Below are 17,521 nucleotides of genomic sequence, written 5' to 3' on the forward strand. Positions count from 1 at the left end.
GCGTAAATCTCTCCTTGTTTTTCCACGGACGAACAAGAGCACCGTTATCAGGCCCGCGATTGTGTGCGCGACAGAGAGCGCCTTGTTCCGCCAACGTAGCATTAACGAGACGCTGCTGTCACGTGGGAGAGGGCTCGGTTCCCAAGCCGCGAGTCCCCTTCAGCCTTGTGTCCTGAGAAGTATCCTCATCGACAGTGTTTCCCAGTCTGGTCCTTGGGGCCCCCACAGTTGGTCCATGTTTTTGCTCCCTCTGAGCTCCCTGCCAGACCATCCACAATTTTGCTCCCTCTGAGCTCCCTGCCAGACCCTCCACATTTTTGCTCCCTCCCAGCTCCAAAAACATGTAATGTCTGTGGGTCCCTCATTAATGAGGTCCCAGGTTTCCTTGGGGGGGGGCAGGGGTTGGCCTACTGGAATCCCCAGGTCGGACAGCCCGAAAAGGAAAGTCCGCCATGCTGTTTGTAGTGGGACGAAAACTTCAGTGATAAGCCATAAGACACTTTGATTAGTTCAAAAACAAGGAACACTGGCACACGAATGAAAGGCTTTTCTTCATTGACAGCTTATTCTCCAAGTGTTCAGTAGATACAGGACTGAGGTGGCTGTAAGGTACATAGATGAGATTTTTATATTTTTATTTATTTAGCTCAGTGTTTCCCAACCCGGTCCTTGGAGACCCCAGAAAGTCCACATTTTTGCTCCCTCCCAGCTCCCAACACGCCTGTAGCAGGTGTTCAGTGTTCCTGATTGTCTGGGAGCTGGGATGGAGCAAAATCATGGACTGGGATGGGTAACACTGATGTAGCAGATGCCTTTATCCAAAGTGTATTTGTTTTTGACACAGTGGGGTCAGGCAGTCCCTGGAACAATGGGGGGTTAATGGCGTTGCTCAGGGGCCCGACGGCGAAATCGTTTTGCCGACCCTGGGATCCAAACCAATGACCTTCCGATCCTAAAAGGGAAAATCACTAAGAAGGAACGGGAACAGGAGAGTACCAAACAGAAAGTAGGATGGTGAAGTAGACAAGGAACTTGAGAAACATCCACAAGCCAAAAGCAGAACAGACAGAACCTATGGAAAGCTGAGCCAGACGCAGAGACCATAGGCAGGAAAAAAACTAGATGGCACTTTGCACTTCTCCTGGGGGGCCACGGCCTAACACTAGCAACACCCACCATTTCAAGTACATTATGATAGTTTCCAGAGTTTTATTGGACAGTCGGGGGGGGCAATGAAGATTTATTAAATGACCACCTATTTCATGAATACAAAGGAGCCACATTTATCCACATTTATCACCCCCCCCCCCTGCCCCACCCTTTATACTGCCCCTTTACCCATCATTACCAGAGCTCCTCTCCCCCACTGTCCATCTGCCATCCTGTTATTCTAAAACCATCATTTGTTAAAACTGAAAATGTTAGAGACGACCCAGCTGACCCGACTGGGAACGGCAGGCAGCAAATCCCGAGGTCAAACCTGCCAAACCGTATATTGCATGGCTTGTATTTTAGCTGCATATTATATGATTACATATTTTCGTTCTTGATACCTCCACATGCCACATCCATTATTAGAAACTGAGGTTTACCCAGTGGGCCGCGGTGGCAAAATGGCCACTGCGGGGGTATAGAGGCTCTGGTATTGATCTGTGAACATGTCCCCCCCCCCCCACAGTGCTGGGGAGGGGGGGACGGGCTGAGACTGGAGTCGTAGATCAAGGTGACAGATATGGCTGAATTAAGAGGTAATTACAGCCCACATCCCGAAAACGGCCGCCCTGGGCAAAATAAGCTCCGCCAATGTCGGCGGATCCCCCACCCCCACCTCGATTCATCTCCCTTCTTCACATCCACCTTGACAGGGCAGATTATAGGATTTTTTAAGGTGGGGGCATAATTCACATAGAGGGATCAGGCGGTGATACGTTTTGAATCGGCGAATGACAGGGAAGGTGAACTGCAGGGGCCAATTAGCTCTCAGCTGTGGCCCGTGCCCCTGTGACCCCACCCGTGTAACCCCCCCCCCCCCTGCAGAAACATCACGTAAGACAAACAACTCACACTAACAACCCTTGGGCTCAATAGTCAGCGGATACAAAACTACCAACAATTACTAGCTACTAAAGCTCCTGCTGATACCTAATACTGCCGGACCTACTATTCTCATCACTTCTCCCATAATCCCCTTCACACTCGACAGGCGGCTCACAGAGATACATTGTTTGCAGTGAACAATATGCACCGTAATGACAGCTGATTTATTAGAACAGCGATCCATTGTTACCCTTTGCAGATTTATAATACGCCGTGAAAATGCTGAGAACAAACAAAAAAGCCACCTATTGATTTATGGCATGTATAAGTTTTGACTTTTTTTTGGAGGAGAGTCACAGATAAAATCATTCATATTAAAGCAATAAAACAGCTCAAGGACTGAAAAGACACTCTGAGGGTACCCTTTCTAAGATTCTAAGATTTGGTGGGTGCATAAGCGGGGCCATAATTCACACGGAGCGGCTAACCTTATCATTAACTATTGATAGGTTTTGAATCGGTGAGTGACAGGAGAGATGCACTCTGGGGTCCATCTATGAATACAGAATCAATGGGCCTTTATGGGATTGAGGTGCACTGTGTCCCATTTCGTAGATATTTCTCCCTCTGCTACTTCTGTTGAATAGCAGTACTTTTAGAAACACATATAAAGGTGTGAAGGAGTCCAATAAGGCCTTATCTGTAATAGATTACAGTCTGATGAGTCTTATCTGGCCACATTTATACTCTACTGTCCCAATGCCATTAGTGCCGCCCTCTCCTGCTGTGGCTCTGGCTTCTCCAGGATCAGCCCACCCATGTAGCCATCCGGCGAGATTATGACGATCCTAAATGCCCCACGCTCTCATGCGCACACTCGTTAGGAGACTCTCTCACATCCGGCCGCGGCTGGCTGGCTCACTGGGGAGCTGATCTTTCTATAATGAAACAATCTCACCACCGTCCAGTCAAATCGGGGCCGTGATCCAATTAACCGACCCGAACGGGTCGCATCGCTGCACGTCCACCAGCTGTGGGACTCATCTCCCAGACCGGAAAATGTCTCATTTCGCCCTGGCTGTCCTCACATCGCCGCGTCCGCCGCCAAACCCCACCCCCCCTCCTCAACTGCCCATCATTCCTCATGTTTGAGCACTGACCCAGTCACTGCAGGGTGTGACTGGATGAGTTCTCACAATTATGGGAAAAACGAGCTCAATTAGCATGATCCCCAGACCGAGATAAGGCTTAGAAGGAAGCTGTAGTGGTTCAACAAATATCCCGGCCGAGGAAACACTGACACAAGCTTCATTGGACTTTTATAAAGACTTGACTACTCTTTGCCCTTGCAGAATCAGGCATTGATTCTGGGTAAATGTTTTTAAGGTAATGTCAGACATCACAAAAAATACCGTCCCGGCGGAGCAAGAGAACAGGAGTGGAAAGACACACCGTCCGAATTTCGAACAGGATTTCGCTGCAATCTGAATTCCCATTTACAGACTCACAATCGCATACACTGAGCCGTTCTCCCAACCGGAGAAAACACAGGCAGAACACACATACACACACGCACACACACACACACGCGCGCACATGCACACACATACACTCTCACTCCATGCTCATGCACCTGTTGTCAGAAGACTCACCAAGTCACCGGCAGAGAGGCGTGTGTGTGTGTGAGAGAAGACAGGACTGGGAGAGAGAGAAAGCGATGGATGGAGAGAAGACAAGAGATCCAGCCAGCAGAGGGGGCTAGTGCTGATTCGTCATCCCCGTCAGAGCCACACGTGTGTGTGTGTGTGTGTGTGAGTCTGATGACCGGCTGATACAGACAAAGAGAGAGAGAGAGAGAGAGAGAGAGAGAGAGAGAGAGAGAGAGAGCAAATAAGGAAGACAGACAGAGAAGAGAACAGAGTGTGTGTGTTTGTCTCAGTGAGTGCACACCATTAGGTTCACCCTCCGGACAGAACATTAAGAAGTGCTGCTTCATAGCTATGTCACACAGTACCTGTGGTCATTTTTTATAAAATACTCACCCCCCCACAAATCTACCTCCTGCTTCCCTAGCACATGGAACTTTTTATGTCCTGCTCAGTCTTATAAACCAAACATGCATACAAGCGCACACTCGCTCACTCCTTCAGACACTCACTCACTCATTCACTCCCTCATTCACTCCCTCACTCATTCACTCCCTTCCTCCCTCATTCCATGTTTCTCATTGCCTCCCGTGTTTCGGGATATGGAGACTCTGAAACCCCCGCTTATGGAGATGCCCTGGGCCGCTGGGTGAGACTAGCTTGCTAGCTGTCATCACTGCTGGCTGACCACTGCATCATTTACAGGACTTGGGCTCAGTGCACACAGGACACACCCTGTGACAATGTGTTGTGTTTCAGGAGCTCATCGATCACCTTCTCTGCCGCTAACTGCCGTCTGAGGTCTCCTCTGATATGTTCATGCCGCGTGACCCCTCAGTGTTTGTGTTTTATTTAGGACCAGACGTGTCCTTGTCAAGGGCGAAACCGCCATGAGTCACCTGCAATTGAAAAGCAGCAGAGTTCTCATCTCGACCTTCACTATTAGATGGCCGCCCACCACAACATACCCCCACCTCCCAGCTACACCCCCCCCAACAGCTGAAAATGGCAGATAGACAATAATAATAACTTGAGGCTGGACAACATGCTCTGTAAGTGACAGTGAGTGCCGCCTCTCGGTTCCTCTCTGGGGGGTGGGGTGTGTCTCCCTTTGAGGTGCTGAGACTCCCAATTGTGAGCCGTGTTGACCTCCATAAGAAATGTTACAACACACAATTAATCTACCCAACACTAACTCTGACACTAGCTTCATCATATTTGACCACGCAAAGCCAGAAGACACACAGATGGAGTTAAAAAGAGACTAAACAGGTATCAGACCTGTAGGCAAAATAAAAACCAGGTGTGAAAGAACACAGCAGAGAATGTATGTCCGTGTACGATCTGTATAACCCGTCCTCTTTCAGCCATAACATGAGCTTAACTTGAGAGATCAAGAGACTAAAGTCTGATTTACACACACCAACATTCAATCAGATGCCCCTAAAATGTCTGAAGATACACACACACCCCTCTCCAGTCACATTGCGTTTCTGGAAGATACACACATCAAGCATCCCGAATCCCGAATTGGGACTTACGGCCAGCGCAAACCGGACCTGATCGGGACATTTCGAGGAACAGCCCGTAAAAAAAAAAAAAGGTTTACTTGCTTAATTTAATCAGAACAAGGACGCTGTTAAAAAAAAGTCTTCCTAAATGTATTTATAAATTTATAAATGGTATTACTAAAAAGACTGCAAAGCCCAGTGGAATTTTATAAGTAGAGCACAAACTAGAGAAACTCCTATCTGTACCCACATGTCAAGGTTAAAAGAATTAGGCTTAAACATTTTTAAATAAAAGCACAAAAAGCAAAACCGCTCTGTTAAAAAATCAATGAATGAATTGTTTTTACAACCACAGTGATCACGCTCATGTCATAGAGCAGACAGGCTCATGTCATCAGCAAGCAGACACACACACACAATCATCTGAAACGCACCCCAGAAAAAAATAAACAGTAAACAAATATTTTGACATAAATCTTTTCCACACACTCATCTGCGCACAGAAACACACACACAAACACACACACAAACACACACACAAACACACACACACACTTCCCTGCACACATCTGCATGCACATGTTCCTTAACTATGATCTCTAACCATTGCCCCCGCCCCCCCCCCCCACATTCCTGTGTTACCCCCCCTGCAGATGTACCTTAGAAACTGGCATCTGTAAAGCAGGTTAGGCTTGGTGTAGGGGGTCCGGTAGTTGGGGCTGGTGTTGAGCCTCTTCAGAGAAGAAAACGTGTTCAGCTCGAGACTTTCGGCAGATGGAGGTCAACGCCGCGTGGAGAGTGTGGCACAGGGAGATGCCGGTCGTCTGCCTCTCTCTCTCTCTCTCTTTCTCTATCGCTCTCTCTCTCTCTATCCCCCAGGTTCTGCCCACCTCACTGCAGTTTTAACTCGGATGCCAACCTGCTCCTGCCCGTGTGTGTGATTACACGTGCGCTCGCTCGCTCGCTTCGCTCGCTCACTCTCCCGCTTGCACGACCCCCGCAGAAGCATCTCTGCCCAGTCACCCTGCTCCCCCCCCCCAAGCACTATTTTTAGACCTGTAAATCAGGCCCCATCCGGTGGCACCTGAATCCACCACTTGGCCCATCTCAGCTTGGGCATTAATATCTATATTCATTTATTGGCGGCGCTCAGAAATGATGACACGTTTCGCCAAGCGCATGCATACATCAGATGGCAGGCTGCTCACGTCAAATGAAGATGTTCTTACTGCATACCCAATACAAGAAGCTCACACTGACAGTGTCTTGACATGAAGCAGCCAGTTACAAACACACTGGGGCCTGCGTAAGTCTCTGATTGTTTACATCCTCTCTCTCATATATTATTAATGCATTATAGACTTTTGGAAAGCAGGCCGATTAATTTTCACAGCTACAGTAAATCACACCATTTATATAAGTCTTCCCAAGGGATAATATGCTGGAATTTTGACTCACATGGACTGAAGTCATGTAGGTGTTCAGTGCGGAAGCTCATTATTATCACATTCCTTTGAAGGTGATGGTGTTTCCAGGTGACAAGAAAGTAAGTTGTTGCTATAAACTTTAATTTATGCTAGGGTATTTTTTCTTCCTAGTAGCATTAATTAGCGATTTCAGCTAATTATGAATTAGCTTTAAGTTAATGACCAAAACTGTTCAATAAAACATACACACCAGTCAGAAACACCTTCATGAAAATAAAATGTTTACAGACAGGTCACCACAAAGAGGTTAATGGGCAAACATATACACACACGTATACACACACACACACACACACACACACACACACACACACTGATAATACATTGCTCTCACGCCCCACAGTGTGCTGTAATCTAACAGTGCACTGTAACCTCCTTGTGAAATCTTGCATGCACAACTAGCTTTCTCTCATTAGCTAAATCCGTTACACCATGTTCCATAATGACAGGCTGACTCCACCTACTCCATGGTATTCAGCCAATCATATGTCTGGTCCATCTACTACAATTTTCTCCAGCCAATCACGGCCCACATGCACCTGTTTTGTATTCCATTCATGTGCCTTATCTGCCAACTTTCTCTACCTTGCCCATCTCAAGTGCATTTCTTCTGAAGCCTGGGGTGATCCTATGACTTTTTTAGATGGGGAGCATAAGCGTTACCATAATTAATTCAGAGTCGTCGACCTTATCATTAGCCAATTGTATATTTTGATTTTGTGAGTGACAGAGGAGGGGGCACTTGGGAGCCAATCAGCTTTTAGCCCCGCCCCTGTATATGCCCCTGCCTGAACCCGAGACACTGCCCGACCCCAACACCACAAGAGAGGCACGCTGCTTTTCATCATGGGACATATCATGCGTGTGTGGATGTGAAGCACTCTGGGCCTAAGTCCAGACTCGGGGCAAATTACTAATTTTAGAGAGACTGTGGGCTGAGCCAAAGCACCTCCTGGGGTTGACAGGCAGCTTGCATCTTCTCGTTCTGCATCTGACAGGCTCCCTCACAGTCGTGCCTGCTGGGACCAGGCTGGAGGCTCTACAGCCTTGGACCTTTCGACAATAAAAAAAAAAAAAAAAGCCCTTAACTGAATCGTGACCTCCGAGAATCTGCCCTGCGAAATAATCGCTCAGCAGGGCACGGCCGTTTTTCCTCAATCGATTCACGAGGCGGCGTGCTGCTCTGATGTCAATAATGAGGGCCAGCAGTGTGCTGTACACAAAAGAGCATCAATTCTGTCACCCTGTGGGAATTGGGCGAGCAAGAGAGGGACAGACAGACAGGAAGGAAGAATGGCTCATTGGCTAGCGTGGGTCATTTTGTGAAACTGTCAAACAGCCATGCTGATTCACAGCATCGTGTTTGCTCAGACAAGATCCGATAATGTCAAAGGCGATCATTTATGTATCAATTACTAAACACGGCGACATTGTGGATCACTAGGTACCATTCTATTCTCACACGTCCAGGGTTGTGGGTCGGATTCACACCCTCAGAAGTGTGTGTGTGTGTTGTGCCTCCTGTGTTTGAATTAAGAATGAAAATAATCAGGTGAGGAACTTCAGCTCGACAAAGCAGCTGGTCGGTCGGGTAGAGCTTGTACCTGTCTCTACGAACCAGACCTTTATGTAACATAGTGCCATAAATAGTGGCAGCAGCTTGTCTCAAGCAAAACGTGCTGTCCAAAAACAGCATCCATCGCGGGCTTAAAAGCGCAGATAGCGCGGGCTGAGCTGGAGATAATTAAGGCGATCGATTCTCGCTCTGTTCCAACGTGCGGGACCGCGAATGACAAGACTACAACCTCATCTGGAACACCACAGTCCAGGAGGCGGAATCTCTGTTATCTCCAGAAAGCAAAGGGTACAAAGGGCGTCAACTTGGGATCCGAGATCGTCATTCCAGGCAGAGAGGAACCCATTAAGCACACAACGATCAAATCCAGCCCTCAAAGCTATAGGAAGATTAAAAAAAACTGAGATAAAAAAGGTGACTAAAAACCCAACAGATAAAAGCCTGAATTTAGTGTGTTGGTGTTTATATTCTCCCACCCATAAATAAAGTGCTTAAAATATGGGTTAGAGAATCTTATATGCATCACGTGAGGAATCTACAGAAAATCATTGTCAAAAGAAAAGTGGAGGTGTTGGTCTGCACCACTATCCATGCACCCCCCCCCCCCCCCCCCCCCCGGCCACTGCGGGAGTATCCTGGGCGGTGGCGTCTTCACCCCTTCAGATCTCACGCTCCCCACCCAGCTGAGTGAAAACTGATAGTGGATTGGAGGAAGGTGGAACTGGCATTGCTGACTGGAGCAGGATGGACAGTGATGTCACAGGGCAGTATTGTCAAACTTTCACTTTGACAGGCCAAAACAAACTACCGTGTTTGGTCACAGCGGGCGATTTTCCAGAGATTCCCAAGACATTTACCTCTCTTACGATTCAAAACACAGAGCAAAGTGCAAAGAGAAGGCAAATGCCACACGTATATTTCAGCATATCTGAGAAGACAGACAGACAGACAGACAGACAGACTGGGGTGCTGTAAAGGGGAGGAAAGTTATGATGATTCCATAGCCCCCACAGTGACTGGAACATAATTGGATTGGTCTGAATTGGGAGCACAAAATATGTAGCAGTACTCCGCAAATATTTTATTTGGATTTATTTGCCCCGCTCCCCCAAATAAAAATAGACCATTAAATTGAAATTATTAAGTTGTGTCCTCCAATATCAAATTCTGTCCTGTCATTCAATAGACAGACAGACAGACAGACAGACGCACAGCTCTGTCTCCCTCACATAGGGGGAGGCTCCCTGCTTTCTGCCACAAGCCCTTCGGTTGAGTGTTTTCCTGACAGAAAGCTTTGAGCGGGTCAGTGAACTAAAACAGGACACAGTGTACGGGGTTTGCAGATAAAGACCACAGGAGCGTGATGGAAGACAGCCCGGGGGGGCATGGAGGGGTGGGGGGTAGCTGAGAGAGGCCTGCCCTTGCGAGGTAACACGCAAGGAGAGTGCTGTGAGAGCGCCCCCTCCAGGAGAAGAGCAGCCGGAATGTCAGTGTGTTGGAGGTGAATGCCAGCGTGGGACATGGCGCCCAAAGCTACAGGCCACATTCAAGGGCGTCAGCAGGACTGAGACAGGAATAACACGGTACACAAACAGTGTTTCTCTGCCTTGTTTCGGTGGTGGGGAAGCAGACAAGAGCAAAGACAAGAGAATAATTATGCATGAGAGAGCAGCCTTATGTTCATTTTACTTCATCCCACAGACTCCTCTTAGCAAAACACGCTGTAACTAAATCGCAGGTAGAGGATTTTCGGTTGAGCGCCCAGGCTTGGCACTGAGTGTTAGGGCTCCATAATATCACGCATGCGTAATAATAGCCAGGGCTTTAGATGACATAAACATTTGTCCAGATGCCGGCTTTTCAATAATATACGGACATTTACTTGCGTCCACAGTTTGCTAAGCAGATTAGTAGAGCGCCTAAAATATTAATGAGATTGGTATTGTGACGCCCAAAAGTTAGTAATCTGTATAAATCTGGCATGGCCTTATATTTGATAAACGTGTCTGACTTCAAAGTGCAAAACGTACCACCACACCACTACCATCTGTTTACCTTGTTTATCCACAGTATCTCCTCTTTCAAAAGATGTTGTGGCTGCTGAGCTGCTCCTTTCTTCACCGCCACTTCAGTACTTATCATTTCCACGATTTATCAGAACAGTAGTATGTAGTGTGCACTGCTAACTGAACTTAATAAAAAATAAGGATACACCAAATTTATACAGACTAAGTTTTATATCTCACCGTGATATACAGCCCTTCTCCAGTTCTGTGAGCTGAAGCACAGGACTTTCTGTGCAGCTTGGCCTTTGAGTCATGGAGGTGAGAGCAGTAACTTCATATCACAGCTAACACAGAGCTTATGAACTGCCAGATATGAGGCCCCCTGCACACTCCATTGGCCAGCTCTCACTTCAGCCTGGAAGCTGTCCCTGGGACAAGGACTTACTCCCTGACCCAGTTAGCCTGGGCTAACAGTATGCTGAACTAGCCTGGGCTAATAGTATGCTGAACTAGCCTGGGCTAATAGTATGCTGAACTAGCCTGGGCTAATAGCACGCTGACCTAGCCTGGGCTAATAGCACGCTGACCTAGCCTGGGCTAATAGTATGCTGAACTAGCCTGGGCTAATAGCACACTGACCTAGCCTGGGCTAACAGTATGCTGAACTAGCCTGGGCTAATAGCACACTGACCTAGCATGGGCTAACAGTATGCTGAACTAGCCTGGGCTAATAGTATGCTGAACTAGCCTGGGCTAATAGCACACTGACCTAGTCTGGGCTAACAGTATGCTGAACTAGCCTGGGCTAATAGTATGCTGAACTAGCCTGGGCTAATAGCACACTGACCTAGCATGGGCTAACAGCAGTTAACAGCAGTTAGCTAGTTAACAGTTTGCTTAACTAGCCTGGGCTAACAGCAGAGTGACCCAAACTGGGGTCACACTCAAAGTTAACAAGCCAGCTTCCAGGATCCACTCCTGTGACTTGGCAGAAGTTTTGAGAGGGCAGTCACATGGAGTCCAGATCAACCATAGGACAATCTGGTGACAATGTGCAAAATAACATCACAGAACAGACCTCTCCCCCAGGGATTGGGGCACATGACTCATTAGGACCCTCCCACAGACACAACAGCCAATCTTGTCAAGACTGCATTCATGCCACAGTAAATAGGAAGATTTGAGAGCTACGGCAATGGTGGGTAAGCCTGACAGCAAACTGCCTCCAGCTTTCCATCGCCCCCCTACTTCACCCCCCCCCCCCCCATCAAAACAGGAACAAAGCACGGAGAGGCTCTAGTCCAGTGTCTCCCAATCCAGTCCACTAGGAGCTAGACGGGAGCAAAAATGTGGACTGTCTGGCAAGGAGCTGGAAGGGAGCAAAAATGTGGACGACTGTGGGTCTCCAATGACCCTTGTCAGCCTAAGCTGTTTCAATAAATTAATGCTCATGTTTCATGATGCTACCAAGAACCTACCAAAATGCATTGAAATAATCACAATACTAGCATCGAATTAGCTGAAGTGAACCACTAGTGAGCATGCACTTATTGAACTTCAACCAGCATCGCAGCAGACTTTCTGTGTCCATCGTGCGTAGGTACCGACAGTTAAAATCAGCCCGCTGCTTATTTACATCTATGCAAGCGCTGTGATTGTTTTCTCGACCCCATGTTCAGCTGGATCTCCCCACCCCCAGCCCCGGATTGATTTAAAAAAGGAAAAGGATGAAGGAGGAACCAGGCTCGCTCAGGCAATAAGTGGGTCACCGCCACACCGGCGCTCAAAGACGACGGGTGGAAATGAGAAATAACGGTGAATGGGAGAGAGAAAAGCGAGGATGACAGGAAGAGAACGGACACACTCCCCCCCCGCCCACCCAATTCCCATGGGATAAAAGAGGCAGGTGATATCTCTGCTTTTATGTGATGAAAAGCAGAGGGGGGTCGATTGATGCCAGACGTGAAAGCCGCGGCCGGTGTGAGCCGATCTGTCACCTTGTTACTCGAGCTTCAAGGGCTAAGCTGAAAGGTTCCTCCAGCCCTAAAACTGCCCCCCAAGTCCAGGTGAGGACAGTACCACACTCATAACCCACCCTCGCAACCTTGTCCTGAAGAAGTCATCCAGAACAGCAACCTCGAGAGCCCTTTAAAAAGCACATAATGCTGCGTCTTGAGACGGGATTAACGGTTTAGGACCAGGCCGGGCAAACAAAGGAACATAATGACAAAATGTCCGTGTGGTCCTTTTACGTCACGACCCTCACTGGTCTCTGTGAGACTCCCCGAAAGGCCAGAGAGTAAATGCACCAAGGCTGCCAGGGTAAAGCACGTGATGGAGAGTATAAACACATTAAAGAAAGAGAGAGCCATCCATTTGTAAACACAAGCACCAGGATTGGGGAGTGGATGCATGCTCTGCCAATGTGTGAAAAGGGCAGCACAGCCCCGCCTCTTTCCCCAAACTTAACCCCACCCCTTCTCTATAGGCTCCCCATCCCTTCTCTATAGGCTCCCCCCCCCCCCAGGGCCTACCTTCTCAAGGGTGGTTGGGACCTCACGGTGCTGCAACTGCTTCTCAATGTGATCCTCCAAGCACTGGTAGACCCTCCTCTTCTGCTCAGTTGAGTAGGCCTCCAGGCTGAGGAGGCAATCGCACTTCTGTGGATGATCAAAGAAAAGGCTCTGGAGATTAAAGGAACTGGGAAAACCTCTTCTTACATCACCCACCTCTCCCCCTCCCCCACCACAAATTTCTGACTTTTGCCTAAAACCACACCAGCTATTCATTTGCTGGTTGCCTTATCCAGCTTTGCCTCTTCCTTTTATCTCCAGCTAAAGGCCACCTTTCAAACTCAAGGCAAATAGCACAGTACAACTCCAGGCCAATCCTGTCAGCTAATGCTCATGCTCAGAGCTCATGCTAATGGCTAGTGGCTAATGCTCGTGCCAAGAGAGAATACTAAAGGCCATGTGCCAATCTAATCAGCACATGATCATGCTAAGAGCTAAAGCTAATGGCCTGGAAAAGGCAAAACAGTAAATGCCATTTAGCATGTGGGCCAAAGCCGTTCTCTGCAAGACAGTGAACAGCACAGTCATGGTACTGAACTTGTGATTAAAGCAATTTCTGAGATGTTACGTTGTTGTGTTCTTATTGTGCCTTTGGAGTGACGTCCAGCCCTTCCATCCCACACTAGGATACTTCCACAGCCATTCAGAAACATTAATCGTCTGTGCAGAGATTCTTTGTGGAACGTAATTCTTTATAATACATCTTACTGTCTCCAGGATGAAAATACAAGACAAGTGATATTAATCCTTAAATCAATCTTGTCCAGAAAACAAGCCATTTAGTTTTTTTTTTTTATATTCTCCGCTTTTCTCTTCTGCCGCTTTTCCTCTAGCATGCAGCTGCGCACGAGCCACTCATGAAGACAGGGGGTCGACTCGGTAACGGCGATGCCACGTTTGCAGAGCGACAGTGACGTAAAACAGGAGAGGTGCTTATTTACTGTTCGCACAATGTACATCAGGATTTACTATGTGCATTGTTTTTACTGTTACCTTCCACTAGCGTGTCTGTGAGAATCGCTATCTTATGTTAGCGCCAAAAGGCTAACAGAATTAGCATTGGCTTGCCTAAATTTGCATTATGAATCCATTCCATTCTGCTGTTCTATAGTACTTTTTTAAGTAGAAGGCTGGAAATGTTAAAGTTGTAAGTTAGTGGGAATGCATCGATACAGTTTGACAGGCGAAACTATAATACTACTAATAATGAATAGTATATGGAATATACCCTTGTTACTTTAGATAATCCATTGGCAGAACGCCGGTATCTCGGTGCGTATCGACCAATCACATGGTGGTGACACTTCCAGCTCGGCTTGGTCACACTGCTGGTAAGCATTGCCATGTTAACACGGGTACAGCTCGGGTACGACTCGGATAATTTACAAAGGAAAACCGTCAGTTTGCAGTACGGCTGAGGTACAGCTCAGTTCTTAGTTGCAGTGTAAAGGCGCTATTTGATTCTGAGAAAAGTGAAAGGGAGATTAAGCAAGGCAACCAGTGTTTCAAAATCACCATGAGAAGAAAGCCAACAAACAGGTCGAACTTCTCACACTTTGCAGGGGAAGCCTGCAGATGTCTATCACTAAATGTAAAATGCAAATACATCGAGTTTAGACTTGATATATCATGCGGTTAATCATGCATAAACTGCCAAATTTAGAGGTGGAGAGATTTAAAAAGGACCTAAAAATAGCAGGTGATTAAAAAAATCTCCAATGACCTTGTGAAGATTACAGCAGCGTAAGCTCCTGAATCATCGGCTGAAATACACAGAAAGGCAGCATTATGGCAAATGTTTGGTCTAACCTTCTCCCTACAGGGGCATTTTGGAACTGTTTCTTTTAAAAAAAAAAAACTAAAAAAGCAGTCATCTGAGTCACCAGTTTCTACCTGAAGATTGATTTTTGGCAGGGCTATTTATTGTGGGTAATTGGTAAGGTTTATTTTTCACCCCTTACTGAAAACTGTCGGTCTTGCTGCGGCACCAGAGGAGCTGCAGCAGAGCTGCCCTTAGCCTTGGACAAGGCCCGGCCCCCGCCAGCCTGGTCCATTAGCCGGGAGCGTTAACATTATCAGTTCACAGCTCTGTCAGGCTGTCGATCCTTCAAGGCTAACAGGTCTCAAGGCACAGTAGAGACAGTACAAAAAGCTGAAGCATCCAAGCACCGGGACAGAGGATTTTGTCCAAAAGTAGCACAGCGCTCTCTCGCTGGGAAAAGCATACTTGGTAACTTGTTTTATTTCAGGACCGGGGAAGCCTGCGGGCAAAGAAAGGGCTAAAAAAATAGACCTGCTGACTAGAAATCTGGACCAGTACCTCTGACAGCAGGAGGCACTTATGCCGTTAGAGAGATAACATTTCGGAGAGGGAGACCGAAATCTGATACGCACTACATCACCCAAATCAGGCCAATGTTTGGCCACTGTTCAGCCAATGGGATTTATAGAGGTTGGGAATCTAGAGATGTGACTGGCAGGTTGCAAGATCAGATTCCAGAACCGATGGCTGTCATACCCTTGAGCAGGGCACATAATTCGCTATTGCATTGCTCAACAGAAGACTATAATAATTATAAGCATAATGATGGTAGTTATTTGAGGTGAATGAAATGCTGAAGTAAGGAATCATGGGAACATAAGGAATGGGTGTGGCTCAGCAGGTTAGGATCGGAAGGTTCAAATCTTGGAGCTGGCAGACTGACACTGTTGTTGAGCCCTTAAGAGAGGCCCTTTACCCTGACTGCCTGCCGGCTTGACCCTCTGCTGTGACCGTCAAGTTCACTATGATGTGTTTGAGTCTCATGGAGTGCAAGACGGGCGAAAAGAGAATTTTCCCCTCAGGGATTCATAAAGTATTAGTATTCCATTCTGTGTTGGATGTGATGCTCTCAAGATGCCCATGTATTCTTCAAAGAAGAAATATTCATATTTAAACTGCATGGGTACAGAAGGACAGCAAACAATGAATGTGGCATTTCTACTGCACCACAATGAAAATTACCGTCAACACTGGAGCGAAAAACAAAAACGCTGACTTTATGTGTCTAAAATGAGAGAATTTGGGGGTAGCGCAGTGACACAGTGGTTAGCATTGTCATGTCACATCTCTGGGACCAGGGTTCCAGATGTGCATGTTCTCCCCATGTCATTGTGGGATTTCCTCCAGGTACTCTGGTTTCCCTCTGCCTTGTGCCTGTAACCTCTGGAATGGGCTCTAGACCCCCCCAGAACCCAGGACAGGACAATGGGTTACAAAAAAGGGATGGATGGATGGATGTTACACTTTGCTTTATGCTAACTTATGTCATACTCATTTTTTGTAGAATCAGCTCAATGCATTTGGCATTGTGTCTCAGCCAGATGACATCACCGTGAGTGCCTGCATGAACACAGAGCGGTTGTTGATGAGTCACAAAGCGCAGCTTTCAAAGGACGAGTTCACAAACACAGTCATTGTGCCGGGGTGGGGGGAGGGGGGCTATAAAGAGACAGGATAAGCTTCAGCAGGTACCGGCTGCAGGTCTGCTGGTGTATGTGTGTTTATTTGTGAATGGGTCTCTGTTCCGTGTGTGTGTGTGTCAGCATGTGCGTCTCTGTGTCCTTCTGCCTAAACGCCTGCCGCGGCTGGCATATCTCTGTGCCCGGGCTGCTCGTCACATCCAGCTGGCTGTGACGGCCCCCAGAAGAGCTTTACTCAGCGGCTGTGTGTCCACTGCCAAGCGGGCATCCCGCAGGAGGGGGGGCTCACATGCTTATTGTCTAATCAGAGAACACAATCACAAAACAAACATGGCCGAGCCTCCGGGATCAGAGACCCAGCCTGACGTGGGGTTTGCTAAAAAAAAAAAAAAAACAGCTGAGATGTTCCCACACCTCCCTTACTTTCTGCAAGAGACCCCCCCCCCCCGCTCCACTGGCAAAATACGCTCCATTTCCAAGCCTTCTTTAATACTTTCCACGCTGTGACAGGTCCCAACAGGCGGCGAAAATGGAATCCTTCCCATCCTATCCAGCTCCCTTGATGTACTTACGGAACCCAACCTAAATCTGCGCCATTAAGTTAAAAAGGATTAGTGGACCTTAATGAGAGAGGGTAACCTTTTGCCATTCGCCGAATCCTGCGTCCTTCTTTTAGTGGAAAGCCCAGAGGTGGCCACCGGATTGGAAAAGGAGACAGGAGAGCATGTCCTTTTAAAAGAGTAGTTTCATCACTGTTTCTTAGCAGACTTGATTATCCAAACAGAAACGCTTAAAGGTCCTTGATTCCCCCCCCCCGATTTACACAGTGGGAAAAGTTTACTGTGGATCATCCTTTTGTAGTGGAGTAAGTTACTTCCTGGCAGAAGACAAGCTATCACACCCTGCATTCCTTTCCCCTCGTTCTCTCTGTTGTGTGGCGCCAATGTACCACACCTGCTACTTAATCCTTCCTCTCGTTACAGCCCTTGTGTGGATCACCCCAGGTGCCTCTCGTCTGCTCCCTCATCAGTGATGTATATAGTGCCTCCCTGTCTTGAACTCCCCAGTCCAGTAACTGATGTTGCTGCCTGTATGTGCTCCCCAGCTTGCCATGTGGTCTCCCCTGATTCTCCCTACCCTCTTTTGACCCCTCGTGGTCCATTTCCTTTCGCCCGTTGCTTTTGTTTAAATAAAGCCTCTGTTGGTTTCCCCATGGTTTCCCT

At 47.5% G+C, this 17,521-nt stretch overlaps 1 protein-coding gene across 8 annotated transcripts in view; it reads right to left on the bottom strand.

The window, feature by feature from the left end:
* Window positions 1-17,521, bottom strand: part of rgs3a (regulator of G protein signaling 3a) — an 88,630-nt gene that overhangs the window by 33,084 nt on the left and 38,025 nt on the right. For 6 of the 8 annotated variants that reach the window (XM_049020494.1, XM_049020493.1, XM_049020495.1 and 3 more), the window contains one exon: window positions 12,798-12,923. In XM_049020494.1, coding sequence (XP_048876451.1) covers window positions 12,798-12,923 — 126 coding nt within the window. Of the gene's footprint in view, window positions 1-5,853; window positions 6,143-10,312; window positions 11,469-12,797; window positions 12,924-17,521 lie in introns of those variants that run through there. The other 2 variants (XM_049020499.1, XM_049020500.1) reach the window with 2 other exon arrangements.

The sequence above is a fragment of the Brienomyrus brachyistius genome, chromosome 7, assembly GCF_023856365.1.
Source record: "Brienomyrus brachyistius isolate T26 chromosome 7, BBRACH_0.4, whole genome shotgun sequence".
Classification (NCBI taxonomy): Eukaryota; Metazoa; Chordata; class Actinopteri; order Osteoglossiformes; family Mormyridae; genus Brienomyrus; species Brienomyrus brachyistius.